We start from the raw sequence: 23,816 nt of genomic DNA, 5'->3' as shown, positions 1-23,816 counted from the left end.
ACCTTAAACAGACAAATACATGAAATGTTGGAGGGGTACCTAGCAGTATCGTTTGTGCTAACACTCATTAGGCTTGACGAGTCTTGTGAAGCTCTCTGTAACATCTTGAATTTTGGCAGACAGCACACATCCTCCCCAAGACCCAGAAGTCGTCTTCCTTAACAGGGCCATCCCAGGAATAACTAAATCACAGGTATCTGCTTAGGCACTGCTTACATACTGCTAAGCCGACATTGGTAGCAGCCTGGAAAGATGTTGGAATTCCCTCCATTCCTAGGTGGAAGATTAAATTGGAGAAATTAAAGGCTATTAGGAACAAAGTCCTAGTGAAGTGGGAGATCCAGAGAGACATCAATGACACATGCTATTATTACATGTGCTCCATGTATGTATAATACCCCACACATGCACACCAGCTGTCATTTTGTGTGCACGGTGTACATAGAATACTTATTTTTTATTTTATTTTTGTTACATTTGTACCCTGCGCTTTCCCACTCATGGCAGGCTCAATGCGGCTTACATGGGGCAATGGAGGGTTAAGTGACTTGCCCAGAGTCACAAGGAGCTGCCTCTGCCTGAAGTGGGAATTGAACTCAGTTCCCCAGGACCAAAGTCCACCATCCTAACCACTAGGCCACTCCTCCACTGTTGCTACTATTTGAGATTCTACATGGAATGTTGCTATTCCACTAGAAGTCGGCCCTTGCAGATCACCAATGTGGCCGCGCAGGCTTCTGCTTCTGTGAGTCTGACGTCAGACTCACAGGAACAGAAGCCTACGCAGCCTTCTACATGGAATGTTGCTAGTGGAATAGCAACATTCCATGTAGAATCTCCAATAGTAGCAACATTCCATGTAGAATCTCCAATAGTATCTATTTTTTTTTTTGTTACATTTGTACCCTGCGCTTTCCCACTCATGGCAGGCTCAATGCGGCTTACATGGGGCAATGAAGGGTTAAGTGACTTGCCCAGAGTCACAAGGAGCTGCCTGTGTCGGGAACTGAACTCAGTTCCTCAGTTCTCCAGGACCAAAGTCCACCACCCTCACCACTAGGCCACTCCTCCACACCAGTTGTCATTATTTTGTATTTATTATGACATTTCTACCCCGCATTTTCCCAAGGAAGCTCAGGTTCAATGCGGCTTAAATAACAAAGAAGCATTACAAGGCAATTAATATTAATACAAGAATACAACTATATATATATATATATAAAATCTTTTCATATTAGCGGAACACAGTTCTAAAGAAGAGGGCTTTAAGTAAACTTCTAAACGACACATAATCAACAGAGTGTCTGATATACTTGGGTAATGAGTTCCAGAGTTTGGTATTTTGATAAGAAAAATTAGCATTAAGTTTTTACAACTTGGGAAATGTAATATGAGATATTCTCTAGATGATGAGGTGGCATTTTCTGGTGATAACTTAATGAGATCTATCATATAAGATGGTAAGAAACCATAAAGAATCTGATGAACAAGAACACAGAGCTTAAACGAAATTCTTCCACTGATAGGTAACCAATGTAGATCCTTAACAAAAGGAGATGCTTTAAAGTAACACAGCGATCAATAAATAAATCTATAAGGCGGGCAGCCATGTTTTGTGCAGTCTGTAGTTTTCTTAGGAGACTCTGCTTAATACCTGCATAAATTAAATTGCAATAGTCAAATTCAGTTAAGACTAATGACTGCATGTACCTACAATACCCTACACCTGGACTCCAGCTGTCATTAAGCGTGCACCGTGTACCCATAATACCCTACATCTGCAATCCAGCTGTCATGCATGCACCGTGTCCCTATAATAACCCACACCTGCAATCCAGCTGTCATGCATGCACCGTGTCCCTATAATACCCTACACCTGCAATCCAGCTGTCATGCATGCACCGTCCCTATAATAACTCACACCTGCAATCCAGCTGTCATGCATGCACCGTGTCTCTATAGTACCCCACACCTGCAATCCAGCTGTCATGCATGCACCGTGTCCCTATAATAACCCACACCTGCAATCCAGCTGTCATGTATGCACCGTGTCTCTATAGTACCCCACACCTGCAATCCAGCTGTCATGCATGCACCGTGTCCCTATAATAACCCACACCTGCAATCCAGCTGTCATGCATGCACCTTGTCCCTATAATAACCCACACCCGTAATCCAGCTGTCATGCATGCACCGTGTCCCTATAATAACCGACACCTGCAATCCAGCTGTCATGTATGCACCGTGTCTCTATAGTACCCCACACCTGCAATCCAGCTGTCATGCATGCACCGTGTCCCTATAATAACCCACACCTGCAATCCAGCTGTCATGCATGCACCGTGTTCCTATAATAACCCACACCTGCAATCCAGCTGTCATGCATGCACCGTCCCTATAATAACTCACACCTGCAATCCAGCTGTCATGCATGCACCGTGTCCCTATAATACCCTACACCTGCAATCCAGCTGTCATGCATGCACCGTCCCTATAATAACTCACACCTGCAATCCAGCTGTCATGCATGCACCGTGTCCCTATAATACCCTACACCTGCAATCCAGCTGTCATGCATGCACCGTGTCCCTATAATACCCCACACCTGCAATCCAGCTGTCATGCATGCACCATGTCTCTATAGTACCCCACACCTGCAATCCAGCTGTCATGCATGCACCGTGTCTCTATAGTACCCCACACCTGCAATCCAGCTGTCATGCATGCACCGTGTCTCTATAGTACCCCACACCTGCAATCCAGCTGTCATGCATGCACCGTGTCCCTGTAAGAACCCACACCTGCAATCCAGCTGTCATGCATGCACCGTGTCTCTATAGTACCCCACACCTGCAATCCAGCTGTCATGCATGCACCGTGTCCCTATAATAACCCACACCTGCAATCCAGCTGTCATGCATGCACCGTGTCTCTATAGTGCCCCACACCTGCAATCCAGCTGTCAAGCATGCACCGTGTCTCTATAGTACCCCACACCTGCAATCCAGCTGTCATGCATGCACCGTGTCCCTATAGTACCCCACACCTGCAATCCAGCTGTCATGCATGCACCGTGTACCTATAATAACCCACACCTGCAATCCAGCTGTCAAGCATGCACCGTGTCTCTATAGTACCCCACACCTGCAATCCAGCTGTCATGCATGCACCGTGTCTCTATAATAACCCACACCTGCAATCCAGCTGTCATGCATGCACCGTGTCTCTATAGTACCCCAAACCTGCAATCCAGCTGTCATGCATGCACCGTGTACCTATAATAACCCACACCTGCAATCCAGCTGTCATGCATGCACCGTGTCTCTATAGTACCCCACACCTGCAATCCAGCTGTCATGCATGCACCGTGTCCCTGTAATAACCCACACCTGCAATCCAGCTGTCATGCATGCACCGTGTCTCTATAGTACCCCACACCTGCAATCCAGCTGTCAAGCATGCACCGTGTCTCTATAGTACCCCACACCTGCAATCCAGCTGTCAAGCATGCACCGTGTCTCTATAGTACCCCACACCTGCAATCCAGCTGTCATGCATGCACCGTGTCCCTATAATAACCCACACCTGCAATCCAGCTGTCATGCATGCATCATGTCTCTATAGTACCCCACACCTGCAATCCAGCTGTCATGCATGCACCGTGTCCCTATAATAACCCACACCTGCAATCCAGCTGTCATGCATGCACCGTGTCCCTGTAATAACCCACACCTGCAATCCAGCTGTCATGCATGCACCGTGTCTCTATAGTACCCCACACCTGCAATCCAGCTGTCAAGCATGCACCGTGTCTCTATAGTACCCCACACCTGCAATCCAGCTGTCATGCATGCACCGTGTCCCTATAATAACCCACACCTGCAATCCAGCTGTCATGCATGCATCATGTCTCTATAGTACCCCACACCTGCAATCCAGCTGTCATGCATGCACCGTGTCCCTATAATAACCCACACCTGCAATCCAGCTGTCATGCATGCACCGTGTCCCTGTAATAACCCACACCTGCAATCCAGCTGTCAAGCATGCACCGTGTCTCTATAGTACCCCACACCTGCAATCCAGCTGTCATGCACGCACCGTGTCCCTATAATACCCCAGACCTGCAATCCAGCTGTCATGCATGCACCGTGTCCCTATAATACCCCAGACCTGCAATCCAGCTGTCATGCATGCACCGTGTCCCTATAATACCCCAGACCTGCAATCCAGCTGTCATGCATGCACCGTGTCCCTATAATAACCCAGACCTGCAATCCAGCTGTCATGCATGCACCGTGTCCCTATAATAACCCACACCTGCAATCCAGCTGTCATGCATGCACCGTGTCCCTATAATAACCCACACCTGCAATCCAGCTGTCATGCATGCACCGTGTCCCTATAATAACCCACACCTGCAATCCAGCTGTCATGCATGCACCGTGTCCCTGTAATAACCCACACCTGCAATCCAGCTGTCAAGCATGCACCGTGTCTCTATAGTACCCCACACCTGCAATCCAGCTGTCATGCATGCACCGTGTCCCTATAATACCCCAGACCTGCAATCCAGCTGTCATGCATGCACCGTGTCCCTATAATACCCCAGACCTGCAATCCAGCTGTCATGCATGCACCGTGTCCCTATAATAACCCACACCTGCAATCCAGCTGTCATGCATGCACCGTGTCCCTATAATAACCCACACCTGCAATCCAGCTGTCATGCATGCACCGTGTCCCTGTAATAACCCACACCTGCAATTCAGCTGTCAAGCATGCACCGTGTCTCTATAGTACCCCACACCTGCAATCCAGCTGTCATGCATGCACCGTGTCCCTATAATACCCCACACCTGCAATCCAGCTGTCATGCATGCACCGTGTCCCTATAATAACCCACACCTGCAATCCAGCTGTCATGCATGCACCGTGTCCCTGTAATAACCCACACCTGCAATCCAGCTGTCAAGCATGCACCGTGTCTCTATAGTACCCCACACCTGCAATCCAGCTGTCATGCATGCACCGTGTCCCTATAATACCCCAGACCTGCAATCCAGCTGTCATGCATGCACCGTGTCCCTATAATACCCCAGACCTGCAATCCAGCTGTCATGCATGCACCGTGTCCCTATAATAACCCACACCTGCAATCCAGCTGTCATGCATGCACCGTGTCCCTATAATAACCCACACCTGCAATCCAGCTGTCATGCATGCACCGTGTCCCTGTAATAACCCACACCTGCAATTCAGCTGTCAAGCATGCACCGTGTCCCTATAATAACCCACACCTGCAATCCAGCTGTCATGCATGCACCGTGTCCCTATAATAACCCACACCTGCAATCCAGCTGTCATGCATGCACCGTGTCCCTGTAATAACCCACACCTGCAATTCAGCTGTCAAGCATGCACCGTGTCTCTATAGTACCCCACACCTGCAATCCAGCTGTCATGCATGCACCGTGTCCCTATAATACCCCACACCTGCAATCCAGCTGTCATGCGTGCACCGTGTACCTATAATAGCCGAACCTGCAACGCAGCTGTCATTATGCGCGCACGGGCGGTCCGGTCCAGTAGAAGTCTGCTCTTGCTGTTTAGTTTGTGCTCACTCAGTCCTTGGCTGCGGGGAATGATCGGTGCAGTGGCTGGGGGCTGATTTATTTTCCTCTGATGGTTCTTATGATCATTGTTATTCTTCTTCTCGCGCCTCCCCCTCCCCCTGCCGTGACGTAACAGAGTACGTCGGTCGTCCTGGTCTGTCTGTCCTACCGTTACCGATTCCTTGCTCTCCTGCGAGGCCTCATCCCGCTCCTTCAATGCCTTCGCCGCTCTGAAGGCTCCGCCACCGCCGGCCCCGGCATCTCCTACAACTGCCGCCACAGCCGCCGCCAGGCCTAGGCCGAGCACTCACTGAGCATGCGCGCAGACTCAGCCGGGGGAGGCGCCCTCTGCTCTCTGCCAATCCTATAGGTTGAGAGAAGAATGACGCCTTGTTGACGCGACCGACGGGGCGTCGTTTGAGGGGGAGGCTCGGAACGCACAGCGCCAGGTCTTTAAACTCTCCTGGTCCTGTTTTTTCTCGCGAGAGTTGGGGGAAGGTACTTGGAAGGTGTTAAAGATGGTGGCAGCTGTGATGGCTCGTCGTGTGCAGGTGAGGAAAAGGGGGCAGACTGGGTGGAGGAGTGACTGACAGCCCGTTATTGGCAGGTGTTTCCAATTACATGCTGGGATTTGTAGTTCTAGGTTTTTACTCGGGCACTTTGCTCTTGCACTCTCTTGGCTCACTTAGGGGACCTCATCTGTAGGATTACCATATGGCAACAGAAAAAGGAGGACGGATTGAGCCGTCCTCCTTTTTCTGGAGCCATATGGCCATTGAAAGCAATGGAAGTAAAACCCGGCTGGCTCAATCCGTCCTCCTTCCGCGTTAGGAGTTACGGATCAAGAAAGGGATCTGGGTGTCGTCGTCGATGATACGCTGAAACCTTCTGCTCAGTGTGCTGCTGCGGCTAGGAAAGCGAATAGAATGTTGGGTGTTATTAGGAAGGGTATGGAGTCCAGGTGTGCGGATGTTATAATGCCGTTGTATCGCTCCATGGTGCGACCGCACCTGGAGTATTGTGTTCAGTACTGGTCTCCGTATCTCAAAAAAGATATAGTAGAATTGGAAAAGGTACAGCGAAGGGCGACGAAAATGATAGTGGGGATGGGACGACTTTCCTATGAAGAGAGGCTGAGAAGGCTAGGGCTTTTCAGCTTGGAGAAGAGACGGCTGAGGGGAGATATGATAGAAGTGTATAAAATAATGAGTGGAATGGATCGGGTGGATGTGAAGCGACTGTTCACGCTATCCAAAAATACTAGGACTAGAGGGCATGAGTTGAAGCTACAGTGTGGTAAATTTAAAACGAATCGGAGAAAATTTTTCTTCACCCAACGTGTAATTAGACTCTGGAATTCGTTGCCGGAGAACGTGGTACGGGCGGTTAGCTTGACGGAGTTTAAAAAGGGGTTAGATAGATTCCTAAAGGACAAGTCCATAGACCGCTATTAAATGGACTTGGAAAAATTCCGCATTTTTAGGTATAACTTGTCTGGAATGTTTTTACGTTTGGGGAGCGTGCCAGGTGCCCTTGACCTGGATTGGCCACTGTCGGTGACAGGATGCTGGGCTAGATGGACCTTTGGTCTTTCCCAGTATGGCACTACTTATGTACTTATGTACTCATCTGCAGCTGGGCCCAATGCTTTGTCTACTTTTATTTTGGCAAGCTCCTCATGAACACAGTCTTCTGAGAATCAATCGGTCCCGGCTACCGTACTTCAAATTTACTGCTGAACTCTTCACGCAAGTGATCCGTTCCACAATTCAATACAAAGGTCTTTTTTAAGACCATTTATACACTATTCGCCAGTATTTCTTATTCTGGATCATCATTAGCTGTCTACCTTAGTATTTAGACTCCTGATGCAGGCCCTTTGGCCGAAACACAACGGTTGTGTCGAGTCAAATATACTAATTAATAAAATTTGGTTTTAGCTTTACTGTGATCCAGCCTCTGGGACTCCTGGTTTTGTGCCCACTTTTTTTGTTTGTTTTACAAAGTATCCGTGGGTCTTCTTTGAGTTCTCCACGCTTTGTGGATTCTCTATTTACCGTACATCCATGAACACTTCTGAACAGAAATCATTGTTAAGCAGTTCAGCTTTATCCTTATCAGCTTCTACATATTACTGCTACTACTACTACTTGACATTTCTAAAGCGCTACTAGGGTTACGCAGCGCTGTACAGTTTAACATAGAAGGACAGTCCCTGCTCAAAGGAGCTTACAATCTAAAGGACATATTCCTCCTCTTCAGCTTTCAGCCTCATAATCCTATTATGCAGTGTATTTTTTCTAGCAAAAAAGGTGCTACTTACTCAAATGCCAGGCCACCCTTCGGGATGGGATGATCACTGAGGAACCCACCCCACAATAGCCAGGCCCCGTGCAACCAGTCATAGAATCAATGACTAGACAGAATTGGTGCGTAGAGCCCCAGCTCCATCATTAAAACTTGGGGGTCCACCATGGGTCAATTTTAGCAGACAATGGAAAAGGAGCCAGTACTCAGTAGCCCCTCAAAAAAAGCCCTGCTATTATGGCACTTCCTCCTGTCATTACATACCTGAAAAATGTCTTGTTCCCCCCCCCCCCCCCCCCCCCCCCCCCCCCCAGCTTTACCAAGTCAGCTATCTTTTCTTCCGTTTGCCTCTTTGTTTTCCTGACAGCTTTTCCAGCTTCTCATAGCTTTTCCAGATATTTTTGCCTGTCTTCCTCTTTCTGAGTCTTATTGTATTGTATGAAGGATAATCTTCTTTACCTTACCTTTTTATTTATTTATTTGTTACATTTATATCCCACATTTTCCCACCTATTTGTAGGCTCAATGTGGCTTACATAGTACCGGAGAGGCGTTTGCAGACTCCGGTGTAAACAAATATAAAGTGATGTTGCGGTAAAATAAAGTTCATGTGGCACAGCCACACTAGGGAATCGTACAACGGAAGAGTTGTGTTATGTCCATTACGTTCTTTAGTTTTGTTGTGTTGCAGAGATCAGGCATTTATGTTGGATCAGTAGGGTATGCCTTTTTAAACAGGTTAGTTTTTAGTGTTTTCCGGAAGTTTAGGTGGTCGTTTGTAGTTTTCAGGGCTTTTGGTAATGCGTTCCACAGTTGTGTGCTTATGTTGGAAAAACTGGAAGCGTAAGTTGATTTGTATTTGAGTCTTTTGCAGCTTGGGTAGTACAGATTTAGGTACATTCATGTTGATTCAGATGTGTTTCTAGTTGGTAGGTCGATCAAGTCTGTCATGTATCCCGGAGCTTCACCGTAGATAATTTTGTGAACCAGAGTGCAGATTTTGAAAGCCATGCGTTCTTTGATTGGGAGCCAGTGTAGTTTTTCGTGAAGGGGTTTTGCGCTTTCAAATCGCATTTTTCCAAAGATAAGCCTAGCTGCCGTGTTTTGAGCAGTCTGAAGTTTCTTTAAGGTTTTCAGCTACTACGTTTGAGAACCAGAGCAGTCTTCTTTTTCCTCTTACTTTTATGTAATTTTCTAACTTAAAGGTTTGTTGCCGTTAAAATGGCTCCTTTCAGTTTCACCCACTGCTGTTAAACTTCCTTCAGCTGTTCCCATCCAACTAACTTCCTTGAGAAATTTTTCCATCTCAGATAAGTTATTTCTTTTGAAATGTAGGACCGTCAATCTTGAATAATTCAAGTCAATTTAGGTTTTATATACTTCTAATATCCTCTGTTTAGGTTTTGGTATGGTTTACATCATTAATAGCAAGATATTTGCAATTATATAATTAGGACATTTGGTGATACATTCTAATTGGTTACACATAAGCCCTCTCCTACTTTGTCTTAATATTGAACCACACCATTCGGTGATCAATAGATGCCAAATGATCTCCCACCGTAACATCAGAAACATTGTCCCCATTTGTAAGCAGTAGGTCAAGAATAGCTCCATCCCGCGTCGGATGGATTCCTGTAGAGAATCCAAGATCCCTTTGCATCTAGACTATCCCACAGCAGGGATGCTCCAATCAATGTCTGGCATATTAAAATCGCCTAATAGTATTACGTCCCCTTTCCTAGCTAACTTGTGGATATCTTCAATTAAGTCTCTGTCCATTTCTTCTGCTTTCGACTCCTAACCATGATTCTCTTACTCAGTACCCTCACTTATTGCCCTATCCTTTATCCTCACTTCTTTATTCCCCTACCCTTAATTGTTCTGTCTGTCTCATGTCTTATCTAGATTGTAAGCTCTTTGAGCAGGGACTGTCTTTTTTTGTGTATGGTGTGCAGCGCTGTGTATGCCTTGTAGCGCTATAGAAATGATAAGTAGTAGTAGTAGTGTGGTGACCTGTATATTACACCAATGTAAATATATTTCCCTTTCCCTTTTACCAGTTTAACCCACAGTGCTTCTTCCTTACCCCATATTTCCTGCAGTTCTGTCACTTTAATATTATTCTTAACATATTATGGGGCTCATTTTCAAAGTACTTAGACTTACAAATTTACATAGTTACAATGGAACTTTGTAAGTCTAAGTGCTTTGAAAATATGTCTCAATGCCTGTCTTTCCTGAACAGATTATATAGTCAGGTATAACTATATCCCAGTTATGGTTCTCCGTGAACACCACTAAATCCAAGTCTGCTATCATTGCATATGATGAGCATATCTTGCTCTAGTATACGCTTTTTTAATAGCAGAGGGTGGGTAGCCCCAGGACCGAATTAAAATCAAAGCTAGTACAGATCATTAAAGCCAGCGTTTTTTCAATAACTTAAATACCCTCTAGATCTAGACATTTGTTAACCATATTACGGGCATTGGTATACAAGGCTCTCCAGATGTTACCCATCCCCAGCAAATTTAGTTTAAAGCCCCCTTTTTTACTTTAGCCAGTCTGGTACTGAAGACACTCTGTCATTTTTTTTGAAAGATGAACACCATCACTGCTCAGTAGCTTTTGGAAAATCATCCCATTGTCCATGAAACCAAAGCGCTCGTGTTGGCACCATCCACGCAGCCACACATTTAGCCTCGCAAAGGGGTTCCTTTTGGTCCATTTTCGATCTCCGCAAAGAAAGCCAGTTCTTGAGAGTTCGGCGTTTTCGCATGGAAATGTTGTGGTCTGTCAGGGCAGCAGTTCAACCGGGAGAATTCCTCATGGCATTGGATCTCAAGGAGGCATATCTTCACTTCCCCATTTGACCTCCACATTAGCGTTTTCTGTGTTTTGCCATTCTGGGCCATCATTTCCAGTTCGGGCGATGCCTTTTGGCCTCTCTACTGCTCCACAGATGTTCTCCAAGGTCATGGTGGTAGCAGCATTCCTGCGGAAGGAATGAATCAGAGTCCATCCCTATCTGGACGACTGGTTGATTCGAGCAGACTTGGCACAGAAGTGTCGCAGGGCAACCTACCAAATCATTGTTCTGCTGCAGTCTCTGGGATGGGTTATCAATCTCCCCAAGAGTCATCTCTTTCCCTCTTAACAGTTCGACTACTTGGGGGCTCATTTCGATACGGAACTGGGATGTGTCTTCCTACCAGAGGAGCGGATGGTCAAGCTCCATTCTCAGATTTCCAGTCTGCTGCGGATGTCAAATCCTTGGGCCTGGGACTACATGCAGGTTTTGGGGTCCATGGCAGTGACCCTGGACGTAGTACCGTGGGCCAGGGCTCACATGCAACCTCTTCAATCCTCTCTTCTCCGCAGATGGTCACCAGTCTCTCAGGATTATCTTCGAAGGCTGCCATGGCTTCCCTGAGTGTGACGCAGTATAACCTGCTGCCTTCAAGGTCCACACTTGTGGAAGGGCATGTCTCTGGCGGCTCTGCAGTAGGTAGTCATAGTTACGGATGCCAGTCTCTCCAGTTGGGGAGCTCATTGTCTTTGCTGTTGTGCCCAGAGAACTTGGTCGGTGATGGAAGCAGCTTGGCTGATCAATCATTTGGAACTTCGGGCAGTCTTGAACGCCCTGCAGGCATTTCAGTCCCTGTTGTTGGGCAAGGAGGTTTATGTGTTTTTGGACAACACAACAGTGGTAGCTTATATCAATCGGCAGGGTGGTACTCGGGAGTCCAGCTCTAGTGACCAAAGCGGATCGCCTCCTCCGGTGGTGGAGGCTCACCTTCTATGCCTGTTAGCAGCACACAATGTGCAGGCGGATTTTCTCAGTTGTCATTCCCTGGAACCAGCAGAATGGGAACTGTCTGCGGAGGCGTTTTGGTTGATTTGTTGGAAATGGGTTACACCGTCGATGGACCTCATGACAACTCAGGTGAATGCCAAGGTGCCCATCTTCTTCAATAGACTAAAGAAGCCCGGGTCTGAAGGACTAGATGCCCTTCTTCAGCCTTGGCCAAGGGAAACTCTTCTCTATGTGTTTGCCCCGTGGCCCTTGATCGGGTGGGTGCTGCTGTGCATTGGACGACACCCAGGGTGGGTCATTCTGGTGGCTCCGGATTGGCTCCGGTGCCCTTGGTATGCGGACTTGGTGCGGCTTCTCGTGGAACCGCCCTTTCGGCTCCTGGATTTTCCTGGCCTCCTCCTGCAGGGACCGGTGCAGATAGAGGATCCCTGCTGCTTTGGTCTTTCAGCCTGGCTCTTGAGCGGATGCGTTTGAGGAAGAAGGGCTGTTCAGAGGTGGTGATAAGTACCTTGTTGCATGCTCACTAGCAGTCTACCTCGATGACATATGCTCGTGTTTGGCACACCTTTGTGGTGTGGTGTGAAGCACGCCCTTGGTCTCCTTTTCAGGCAATGGTTGCTCAACTCTTGGCCTTTTTGCAGGACGGCTTACAGAAAAGGTTAGCCTACAATTTGCTTTACGTCCAAGTTGCGTCGCTTGCATGCTTTCGGGGCAGAGTGGCGGGTTCTTCCCTGGCTGCTTATCCAGATGTAGTGCGGTTCTTGCACAGGGTGCTTCATCTGCACCCTCCCTTGCGTCGGCCCTGTCCATCCCGGAACCTTAATTTAGTTCTCGTGGCATTGCAGGTACCACTTTTTGAGCCTTTACATAAGGCTTCAGATAAAGCCATTACTTTGAAGGCGGTATTTTTGGTAACTATGGTTTCGTCTCGGAGAGTCTCTGAGATTTATGCTGTCTCATGTCGTGATCCTTTTTTTGCAGTTTTTGGAAGCAGGGGTGAACTTGCGGCCTGTGCCCTCCTTTTTGCCGAAGGTCATCTTGGCTTTTCATTTTAATCAGCCTCTTTTCTTCCTTCCTTTTGGGAGGAGGATTATCCCTCGGATTTCTACACGCTTCATTTTTTGGATGTACATCAGGTCCTTCGCTACTTGCAGATGCCTAATGACTTTCGACGGACTGACCATCTGTTTGTGCTTCTTTCGGGTTCCCACTGCGGTGATTCGGCTTCTAAACCTACTATTGCTCGATGGATTAAGGAAGTGATTTCCTCTGCGTAACTGTTGTGTGGTTAGGTAGCGCCAGAGGCATTGCGAGCCCATTCTACTCTGGATGAGATCTGTCGGGCAGCTACTTGGGCCTCATTGCACACTTTCTTGAAGCATTATAGAGTAGATGTTGCTTCCAGATCGAATGCTTCCTTTGGGGCCGCGGTTTTGGCTCGGGGTGGCAACGGGTTTCCTCCCTAGCTAGAGACTGCTTTGTTACATCCCACCAGTTCATGGATTCATCTGCTGCCTCTGCTAAGGAAGGAAAAATTATGTCTTACCTTGTAATTTTCTTTCCTTTAGCTACAGCAGATGAATCCAGGATCCCTTCCATTGCGATTCTTTCGTTACTGTGTGTTTGTTATTCCATTCTGTCTAGATATTCAACATGCACATGAAGAAATGAGTGCAGAATTCAGAATCAAACAAGGAGTTGGAGATCCAAGTTACGATAAATCTTTGTTCTGTTCAGACTGTTATGTTTTTTTTCTTCTGGTTGGTGAGGAAGGTTCTTTCCGGTTGGGTGGTGGGTTTCTGCTTTGTGATGAGACATATACTAGCTTAAGGAGGAGCTGGTTGTCCAGTGTCACTCACAAAAGTTAGTTATCTCTTATCTCCACCTGCTGATAGAGAGACACAACCCACCAGTTCGTGGTTTCATCTGCCGCAGCTCAAGGAAAGAAAATTATCAGGTAAGGCATAATTTTTCAGTACCAATCCAATCTACCCCTCAGGTGAAGAGGACTTGTATTTAAAAAATGTATAAAGTGCACAATGGACTATTCCTTGTCATCAAGCAGATGAAGCCATTACGTATGGGTTGTGTCCATCAACCAGCAGGGGGAGATAGAGAGCACTCAACTTTTCACAGTGCCTCATGGCCAGCTAGCTCCACTGCCTCTTCAGTATTCTCTAGCTCCCCAAGAAGGGTGGCTGCAGCTTCTTCGAGCTCCATCAAAAATCTGCCTGGGGGTGGCTCCTGGCTTGCCAGTTGTTAGCCGGGGTGTTAGAGGCTATAGCAACTTCACTTTGAAGGCACATAGGTCAGCCGTTTCCCTGCCTTACCCATGCCCCTGTGGATGTGGACATACTAGCTTGCTTTTCCCTGTCCTTTCCCTCTCAGTGGATGCAGGCACATTGGTTCACCTTTCCCTGCCTTTCCCACTTATCTGAGCCTCCGGAGTGTTTTTATTTACCTCTTTTGCCTCTGCTTTCCTCACAGCGTTAAAAAAATAAATAAATAAATAAAGTCGTGTCGCGCTTTAGCGCAGCGATCTTGGAAAATAGGTCTTTTTTCTTGAGATTCTTCTGCAGGACCAGAGCTGTGATACTCGGTCTAGTGAGGTAAGAGTGTTTTCTGACTCCTCTGGGGTGGGCCCGCGATCGGGAAGTTTTGGCGCGGACCGCCATTTTTGAATTTTACCGCCGTTTTCGGCGATGGCTGCGGAGACTGTAAAGCGCTGTTCTAAATGTGGGAAGCGCAAATCAGCAGCGGGGCTCTGTAATTCGTGCTGTACAGACGGTAGAGCCGGCCCGAGCATGGCGAGCGGCGATCTTTCGCGCTCTGAGCTGGCAGCGGACGCCATTTTGGATTTTCCACATGGCGCGGCCTCCGTTGCGACGGAGAGCCCTGAATCCGGGGGGGGGTCCTCTGAGTGAGGCTAATAATAGAGCTGATAGCCCTGGGCAGGATCCGGGCGGTCAGGGAGCGGTTTTCTCCCCTGATTTTGTTTTAATGCTGCTTAGGGCATACATGCTTAAAAGAGCTCTTCCACAGGGATCTTCGGACCCTCTGCCTACCCCCCCCCCCCCCCCCCCCCGGTGGATCCTGGCCTTTTGGAGTTGGCTTTGCCTGTTTCTTATCCTCCTGATAAACGCAGAAGGGCTAATTCCCCTTCTGAGTGTGGCGCACCCCCCTTTTCCCCCCCGTGGTCGGGCTATGAGGATTCTGAGGGGTCTGGCAGAACTTCTTGGGCTGAGGAGCCAGTCGGGTACAGAATTGCCACAGGAGCTTGATGATCCGTCTGTGGTGAGGATTTTCCATCGCGAGGAGCTGCCAGCGCTTATTTCAGATGCTTTACAAGCCTTCTCGATTGAAGATCCTGGGAGGGGCACAGCCTCCTCTGTTAATCCAAGGATGGCTAGTTCCAGAAAGCCTGCTCGAGCCTTTCCTTTGCATGACTCCATCCAAGAGCTTATTTCGGCTCAATGGGCTGACCCCGAGGGACCTTTGAAGGTTGCCAGGGCTATGGGGCAATTATACCCTCTGAGTGAGGAACATTTGGCTCGCTTTGCAATGCCTAAAGTGAATGCCCTGGTCACGGCTGTGACAAAGAGAACTACCCTCCCTGTTGAAGGAGGTGTTGCCCTGAAGGATATTCAAGACCGCAGGCTTGATTGAGCTCTGAAGCGGTCCTTTGATTTGGCAGGTCTCACTGTTCGGGCGTCTGCATGCAGTTGTTATGCTGCTAGAGCCTGCCTGGCTTGGTTACAGCAGGCAGTGGAACTCTCAGAGTCAGGGGTCACGGTTCGGCCCATGCCTTCCTTCATGCCTAAGGTGGTTTCAGTGTTTCACCTAAACCAGCCTGTTTTTCTTCCCTCCTTTGTTGAGGAGGAGTTTCCAGATTTATTTGGGCAGTTGCACCTTTTGGATGTGCGCAGGACTCTGTTGCAGTATCTGCGAATTACAAATTCTTTCAGGACCTCTGATCATCTTTTTGTGCTGTTTGCAGGTCCTCGCAGAGGGTCTTCAGCGTCTAAAGCCACTATTGCCCGTTGGCTCAAAGAAGCTATCTTTTCAGCATATCTGCTGTCTGGCCGGGCTCCGCCTAAAGCTTTTAAGGCACATTCCACAAGAGCGATTTCCTCTTCCTGGGTGGAAACTGGAGCACTATCTCTTCATGAGATTTGCAGTGCTGCAACATGGGCTTCTAAGCTCTCTTTTGCTCGACATTACAGGCTGGATGTGGCTGCCAGGAGGGATGCGCGTTTTGGAGCACAGGTGCTAGCGCGTGGTGTGGCTTGTTCCCACCCTATTTAGGGATTGCTTTGTTACATCCCATACGTAATGGCTTCATCTGCTTGATGACAAGGAAGGGAAAATTAGGTTCTTACCTTGGTAATTTTCTTTCCTTTAGTCATAGCAGATGAAGCCATGAGCCCTCCCTGTATGATTGTCTGTATTGCAGTGATTCTGATTTCAGGTGCTGTTCTTGTTTCCTGAAGTTATATTCCTTCCTTGGGGAGTCAGAAAACAGTCTTCAGGATTCTTGTTACAGTTATAGGAGGATGAGTTCATTCCCTCCAGTTCATGTTTTGGGAGGACGAGTTTATTCCCTCCAGGAGGATGAGTTCATTCCCTCCTTTTTTGAGTTCATGCCCTTGTTAAGGGGCCATCGTTCGCTGTGAGGAAAGTTCATGTTATTCCCATTGTGGTTTGCCATACTGTTTTGGAAGCTTCAAATACTGAAGAGGCAATGGAGCTAGCTGGCCATGAGGCACTGTGAAAAGTTGAGTGCTCTCTATCTTCCCCTGCTGGTTGGTGGACACAACCCATACGTAATGGCTTCATCTGCTATGACTAAAGGAAAGAAAATTATCATGGTAAGAACCTAATTTTCCCTTCTTAGAGATGTACAACATAATATAAAACATTAAAATGAAATACAAACTATAAAAAGATGTTACAACTCTGAGAATGTCTAATTTGAAAATGAATGGCATCAAAAAACGAAACTTGAATGGTTGTATGTGTGTTTGCTTCTTGAGTGGTGCTTAGATGGCGACTCCGGCTGTGAAGATCTACAGCTGGTTCTGGGCAGACTTTTACGATCTGGGTCCTCTATATGGCATTGTGGTTTAGGATGGGCTGGAGAGGGCTTTGATGGAAACTCCAATAATTTGGAACATGAGGATAGTGCCTGGCAGACACCGGAGAACGTGGTGAAGGCGGTTAGCTTGGCAGAGTTTAAAAAGGGGTTAGACGGTTTCCTAGAGGACAAGTCCATAAACCACTACTAAATGGACTTGGGAAAAATCCACAATTCCGAGAATAACATGTATAGAATGTTTGTACGTTTGGGAAGCTTGCCAGGTGCCCTTGGCCTGGATTGGCCGCTGTCGTGGACAGGATGCTGGGCTCGATGGACCCTTGGTCTTTTCCCAGTGTGGCATTACTTATGTACTTATGAGGATAGTGCCTGGCAGACACGGTCTGTGTCCCGCAATTGACAAGACAAATTCGGATAGGCTGGAGTGGGCTTTGACAGCAAATTCAGTCGTTGGAAATTAAGGACAGTTCTGGGCAGACTTGAACGGTTTATGGCCCAGAAATGCCAAAGGAAAACCACAACCATCTATTTCATATCACATTCATCGTTGGTTTAATCATGACTTGAAAATGAGTGTGACTGTTCAGGTCTTTATCTGCTGTCACTTCATATGTTACAGCAAAAATGACATCCAAAATAAATATGTACAGTCTGAGTCACATCATCATACCAGAATTTGCAACTGGGGAATCATCCCACATCATGTTCCACTAGGTCTCCCCCCAAATGCCTGCTTGATCAAATATGTTTTCAATATTTAAAAAAATTATTTATTTAGGGGCCCTTTTTACTAAGCTACTGTAAAAAGTGGCCTGGGCTAGTTTGGACGTGTGAAATTGGCGTGCGCTTGGCCATTTTGTTTTACCGTGGCTGGGGAAAAAAGGGCCTTTTTTAACGGAGCAGTGCTAATCTTAGAAGTAGTGTGTAGCTACTTACCACCTTAGCGCTTACTGCCAGCCACTGACTTAGCGGAAAGGGCTGACGCGCTGCTCGTGTGGTAATCAGGCAGTGTGTATCAATGTGGCTATACTGCCAGTTACTGCCAGGAACACCCCCGCGGGAAATAGAGCACACCAACTTCAGAATTAGCACTGGATGCCTGTGCTACCCTGGCGGTAGTGTCGATTTGGGACACACTACCCGCATGTAAGCCCTACTGCTGCTTAGTAAAGGGTCCTTTACTGCCTTTTTGAAACAAAATCACCCAAGGAGGTGTACAGCAAGCGTAAGTCAAACATGGGCAGCAGTAAAATATTTAAATAACAATACAAGGTATGGCACAATTTACTACTTAACAACGTCAACACAAAAATAGAGGACGGAAGAGACTCTAATATTCTTGCAAACACTTTTCTTAATCACCAGCTTTTATCACCTAAGCTTAAATTATTGTGATACATTAAACAATGAGATATGCTCAGCACTTAATATATCACTATAATTTAAGCTAAGGTGATAAAAGCTGGTGATTAAGAAGAATGTTTGCAAGAAGACATTACAATGCCAACACAATATGTAATAAAACATTTTAATAGACAGCAAAGGGTGTAAGTAAAAGTAAACATATACACAGCTAAGTTACAGTGACAGGAGTTAGAAAATAAGGGCACGTAAAGGCATGATTATAATCTCAGCTAGGGAAGGAAAGGATAAGCAAGTCCTGCTACAGTGTGTGCAGCCGATGTTTGTCCTTGGGTGTGTGTAACCAGCAATTGACTTGCTGCTTCTGTTAAAGGCCTGGTTTAAGAGCCTAAGCTGTCACCTGCTTCCTGAAGTACAGATAGTCTTAAGTGAAGCTTTTCCGGTAGAGCATTCCAGTGTGTGGGGGTTATTCCGGAGAAGGCTCGTTTGTGCGTATCACATCATTTGAGTCCTTTGCTCGGAGGTACTCTTGATTGCTCTCATATCTGATGGCTGAGCATTCCACAATTTAGGGCCAGCAATATAAAATATGAAGAACCTATATTCATCAGGTTTCAGCAAATAAAATGATGATCTGGTTGGTTGGAAGCTAATTCTCATTATAGTGCCCAACTTTTATGGTTGGATATGTTTATATTTACATCAGATGGTTCTTTTAGATGACTTAGGCTTACCCAAAGCTCTCCATTTACAATTTGAACCTGTGGACTGTTTCTTTGGAGTCTGCCTGGATGTAAGGGAAATGGGACTTGATATACCGCCTTTCTGAGGTTTTTTGCAACTACATTCAAAGCGGTTTCCATATATTCAGGTACTTATTTTGTACCTGGGGCAATGGAGGGTTAAGTGACTTGCCCAGAGTCACAAGGAGCTGCAGTGGGAATCGAACTCAGTTCCCCAGGATCAAAGTCTACTGCACTAACCACTAGGCTACTCCTCCACTCATTCCACCAATAAGAACCAACCTCATCAGTGATGTCACAATGGCTTGATTGCCCAATACTTGGCTCACTTCTAATACTGTGATGTCATAAGGGAAAGGGAAATGGGACTTGATATACCGCCTTTCTGAGGTTTTTTGCAACTACATTCAAAGCGGTTTACATATATTCAGGTACTTATTTGTACCAGGGGCAATGGAGGGTCAAGTGACTTGCCCAGAGTCACAAGGAGCTGCAGTGGGAATCGAACTCAGTTCCCCAGGATCAAAGTCCACTGCACTAACCACTAGGCCTACTCCTCCACTGAGATAGCTGAATGTTTGTTTCTTAAGCAGGCCACCGAGGGTGGGGAACAAGATTCCCTGGGCCCAACATTCAAGGGGGGGCTCGGTGCCAGCAAGGTTTCTGAGGAGCAGAAGCTTCTTCCTGCCTGCCTGCTTCTGGGTCTGCCTCTCTCCTACTCCTAATCCCACACTGCTCTGAACACTAGTATTAAACAGCTTTTCCCGTTGTATGTGGCTTTCTTTTTCATGAATTGGTTAGCCCTCTGCAGAACAGGCACAAAGTACTGTCTGAAGAAAGGCACAAAACTGCTTTTGTTAGGATGATCATAAAGAGAATCTACTCATCGGCTGCCCACGGTGGCCATCAATGCAGTGTGTGGACTTTCGAAAATACCGTCAGGGACGTCCAAATCCTTAAATTTCGCCGTCCCTAGATTTGGACGTCCCTAGACATGGACGTTTCTGATTTTCGGTGATTTTCGAAACCAGGGACGTCCAAGTCAAAAACGATCAAATGTAAGCCATTTGGTCATGAGAGGAGCCAGCATTTGTAGTGCACTGGTCTCCCTCACATGCCAGGACACCAACCGGCACCCTAGGGGGCATTGCAGTGGACTTCATAAATTGCTCCCAGGTACTCCCTTACCTTGTGTGCTGAGCCCCCCAAAACTCACTACCCACAACTGTACACCACTACCATAGCCCTTACGGGTGAAGGGGGGGCACCTAGATGTGTGTACAGTGGGTTTTGGAGGGCTCGCTGTTTCCTCCACAAATGTAACAGGTAGGGGGGATGGGCCTGGGTCCTCCTTCCTGAAGTGCACTGCAGTACCCACTAAAACTGCTCCAGGGACCTGCATACTGCTGTCACGGACCTGAGTATGACATCAGAGGCTGGCACGACATATTTTTAAAGATGTTTTTTGAGGGTGGGAGGGGGTTAGTGACCACTGAAGAAGTAACGGGAGGTCATCCCCGATTCTCTGTGGTGGTCATCTGGTCATTTCGGGCACCTTTTTGTGCCTTAGTCGTAATAAAAACAGGTCCAGGTGAAAACGTAAAAAGTTCATCAGGGACGTCCAAGTGGGTCAAGGACGTCCAAGTGTTAGGCATGCCCAAGTCCCGCCTTCACTACGCCTCCGACACGCCCCCTTGAACTTTGGCTGTCCTTGTGACGGAGTGCTGTTGGGGACGTCCTAAATCAGGTTTCGATAATACCGATTTGGGCGTCCCTGGGAGAAGGACATCCATCTTCCGATTTATGTCGAAAGACGCCCTTCTCTTTCGAAAATGAGCCCAATTATGATAGACAGCATATGGTGTAAGCAAAGATGGAACATATGGATAGATAAGATAGAGTAACAGGAGTAAAAACAAGAAGGTACCAGTTTAAAGAAAATTGCAAATGAGGTCAGGAAGGTGCTTGAACATTATCTTAGACTTATGGAAACGTCCTGCTGTACTATTTATGTATTAATTAAGATTTATTTACCACCTTTTTCGGGGAATTCACTCAAGGCAGTGTACAGCAATAGACAATTATAAAATATTCAAATAACAATTCAAAGTATAGCAAACACAATACATAATAAAACATTTTAATAGCATAGGGCATCAGGAAAGATGGAGCATATAGAGGGCATCTAAATCATGCATTATTATTGCTGATGACTAGTCATCAGACAGAAACAGAAATTGATAACACTGACCTGGTAGAATCCCAGCACTGGCTTTCAATGTCATTGCCATCTTTTGGCCTCCTTTGCCGAAGCGCATTCATGTTGAGTCCCAACTTTCATTTTAATCCTTTTATGACGATTTTAACATCTCCACAGCTTCTTCAGCTCCGTATCCAGAAATGCATTCAAATGACATCCCAGTGTTTCTAAGTAATAAGAACATAAGAATAGCCATACTGGGTCAGACCAGTGGTCCAACTAGCCCAGTATCCTGTTTCCAACAGTGGCCAATCCAGTATGTAGACAGCAGGAGTGTTGTGCCTGGGCTGCTGAGTTTCTTATTTAGGTTCTTGGTGGTGGCCCTGTGACCTCGACCTGCCTTTAGATGTGAAGGAGGTGGAGGAAGGAGATGAAAAGTAAAGGGGACTGAGATGCAGGAGGACAATAATGGAGAAGGAAGATGATGGGAAGGAGAGGGAAAATAGAGAAGAGACATTACAGGGAAGTGTGTGAAGAATTCTGTTGGAATCCTCATTAATTCCCTTGGTCTGAGTCGCTGTTTTTTTGCAGATGATGGCCAAGGGGTCGATTTTCAAAGTGATTTAACTGGCCAGAAATGACTCCTAGATGGTTAAATGACTTGTCCAGGGCTAACCAGTCATTTTCAGTGGCAGTTAACTGGTTAGTGCCTAATGCAAAACTGGTTATTTTAGGGGTAGAGTCAGCACTTGGGGGCTGATTAAGTGCCGATATTTAGCACAAGGTCACCACTCAGATAAGACCACAGCCAAGGGCAGGCAGGTCCTGAATTACCCTACCCAGAGTTCTCCAGGAGGCCTAAAGGAAAGGACAGACAGGCAAACACGGTAGGGATTCCCGAAAATAACTGGAAGGGATGCAGCTCAGGAAAATGGATGCCATTTAAGTCAGTCACCAGCAGGGGGCCAGGGAGAGATGAAGCCCAATTTCAGTACCAGATACCTCCCAGCTGTGAAAGGGGGGAGGGAACTGATTCCCTGAGAACAGTGAGCAGAGAAGAGGAGCGTGAAGGTTGGAAGGAGGTGGCAGATCCCATGGAAGGTATGGAAGAAGGAAGGGAGGCACCTTCTGAATTGCCCTACTCAGAGGATCTAGCACATATGGACTGGGAGGAAAACACCTAAAAGGTAGCCTTTCTAGCACTGAGGAGCAGAGTTGTGGGTGGTCATCACAGATGTGAATACTGAGAAGAGGGTGGTGCTCTGCTAGTCCTGCAGTGTGCAGGACCATTATAGTGCTCTGGTGAAAGACTGAGAGACTTTAAACTTTTGCATTAGTGTTTGAGGAAGTAAGTGCACTGAACTCTTTGGCCTATTTTTCTTCCTTTTTGGAGGTTTGTGGATTGCACTTCAGCTGACTGGTAGAACCAGGGGTGTGCTGGTAAATTGTTAACAGGGAGCTCTCTCTCGCCAGCAAAGTAAAAGAGAATTCAGGAGGGGCCCAAGCCCACATTTTGGGATCCATTTGTTAAAGTAGCCATGGAGAACCGGCTCCCAAAATTCTTAAAAACTTAACAAACGGCTCTCGAGAGCCTGTGAGAGCCTGCTCCAGCACACCACTGGGTAGAACTGTGCTGAGCTGAAGTGATAGCCTGAGTGGGTTTTTTTTCCTGTTGGAACCAAGCAGGCCAGCACCTGGCTTAGGAGGAGCTGGTAACCAAGTGAGTTGGAGTTTTTTTTTCTTTTATGTTTCGCTTGAAAACCAAGTTGGATTACAGTGTGGTGTTTAACATGAACCGGGAGTGAGAACTGTGGTGCTCAACCCGATCCGGAGGTGAACAAGGGACTGCAGGAGCCCATTCCCTGACCTGTGAGCGAAGGAGACTTTTACAATGTAAACCGCTTTGAATGCAGTTGCAGAAACCTCAGAAAGGCGGTATATCCAGTCCCATTTCCCTTTCAAGGTGTCTATGGTTGCTTTCCCACAAAGTGGTCCTAAATCCTGCTGTATGTCCAGCTCTTTGGTTGATTGATTCTTCTTCTGCTCCTACACTTTCTCTAGTCTTCATGGGACAAGAGGTAACCCTTTACTACACGTCTTACGAAACGTTTGGTCTTACCCTGAACTCTCATTCGGGACTCAAAATGCATCTGTTTTTTCCTTTGCTCACAAAAGACACCATCCCTACGCTAATAGATTCGCTCCTCACTAGCAGGCTGGATTACTACAGTTCATTACTCAGTAGGGTGTGTACAGAAGGATTTAGAATGCCTTCAGCTGGTTCAGAAAATAGCTATTTCCTTTCTCCATCATGTTCATTTGTGTGACCGCTTTACCCCTTTATTCCTGCAATATCGCTGGCTTCCAATAAGTTACAGGATTAAGTTTAAGGTCATTGAGTTCAAGACTCTGAAAGTAGGACTGCCAGCACCTCTTTTGAGTCCCTAATTTGAATGGTTCCAACATGCCAGCTTCATCCTTGTAATGATAATTTCTTAACTACTCCTCCACCCTCCCAAGGTCCACCAGAAACTCTGCTCTTTATACTGTATTCTTACCTCACTTCTGTGGAACTTGCTTGAGCCCATCTTAAAGAAATTCAAGGCTGCTCCGAAGATCTGCTTTTTCTAACAAACATTTAGTGAGGTCTGACTCAAACTTGACGTATGGAAGA

At 46.8% G+C, this 23,816-nt stretch overlaps 2 protein-coding genes across 8 annotated transcripts in view; one reads left to right on the top strand and one right to left on the bottom strand.

The window, feature by feature from the left end:
• The window catches only part of IKZF5 (IKAROS family zinc finger 5), a 40,896-nt gene extending 34,985 nt beyond the window's left edge, over window positions 1–5,911 (bottom strand). The window contains exon 1 of one of the 7 annotated variants that reach the window (XM_030202565.1): window positions 5,490–5,911. The gene's annotated coding sequence lies outside the window, so the exon portion shown is untranslated. Of the gene's footprint in view, window positions 1–39; window positions 259–5,489 lie in introns of those variants that run through there. The other 6 variants (XM_030202564.1, XM_030202562.1, XM_030202563.1 and 3 more) reach the window with 6 other exon arrangements.
• A 193-nt stretch (window positions 5,912–6,104) lies between these two features.
• ACADSB (acyl-CoA dehydrogenase short/branched chain) overlaps window positions 6,105–23,816 on the top strand; it is a 73,889-nt gene continuing 56,177 nt past the window's right edge. The window contains 1 exon segment of the mRNA XM_030202561.1: window positions 6,105–6,166. Within this exon segment, the coding sequence (XP_030058421.1) occupies window positions 6,134–6,166 (33 nt within the window). The 5' untranslated portion in view covers window positions 6,105–6,133.

This window comes from Microcaecilia unicolor, chromosome 5, assembly GCF_901765095.1.
Source record: "Microcaecilia unicolor chromosome 5, aMicUni1.1, whole genome shotgun sequence".
Classification (NCBI taxonomy): domain Eukaryota; kingdom Metazoa; phylum Chordata; class Amphibia; order Gymnophiona; family Siphonopidae; genus Microcaecilia; species Microcaecilia unicolor.
Note: the sequence above shows the minus strand (reverse complement) of the source record. Positions and strands in the feature narration are given on the sequence as shown.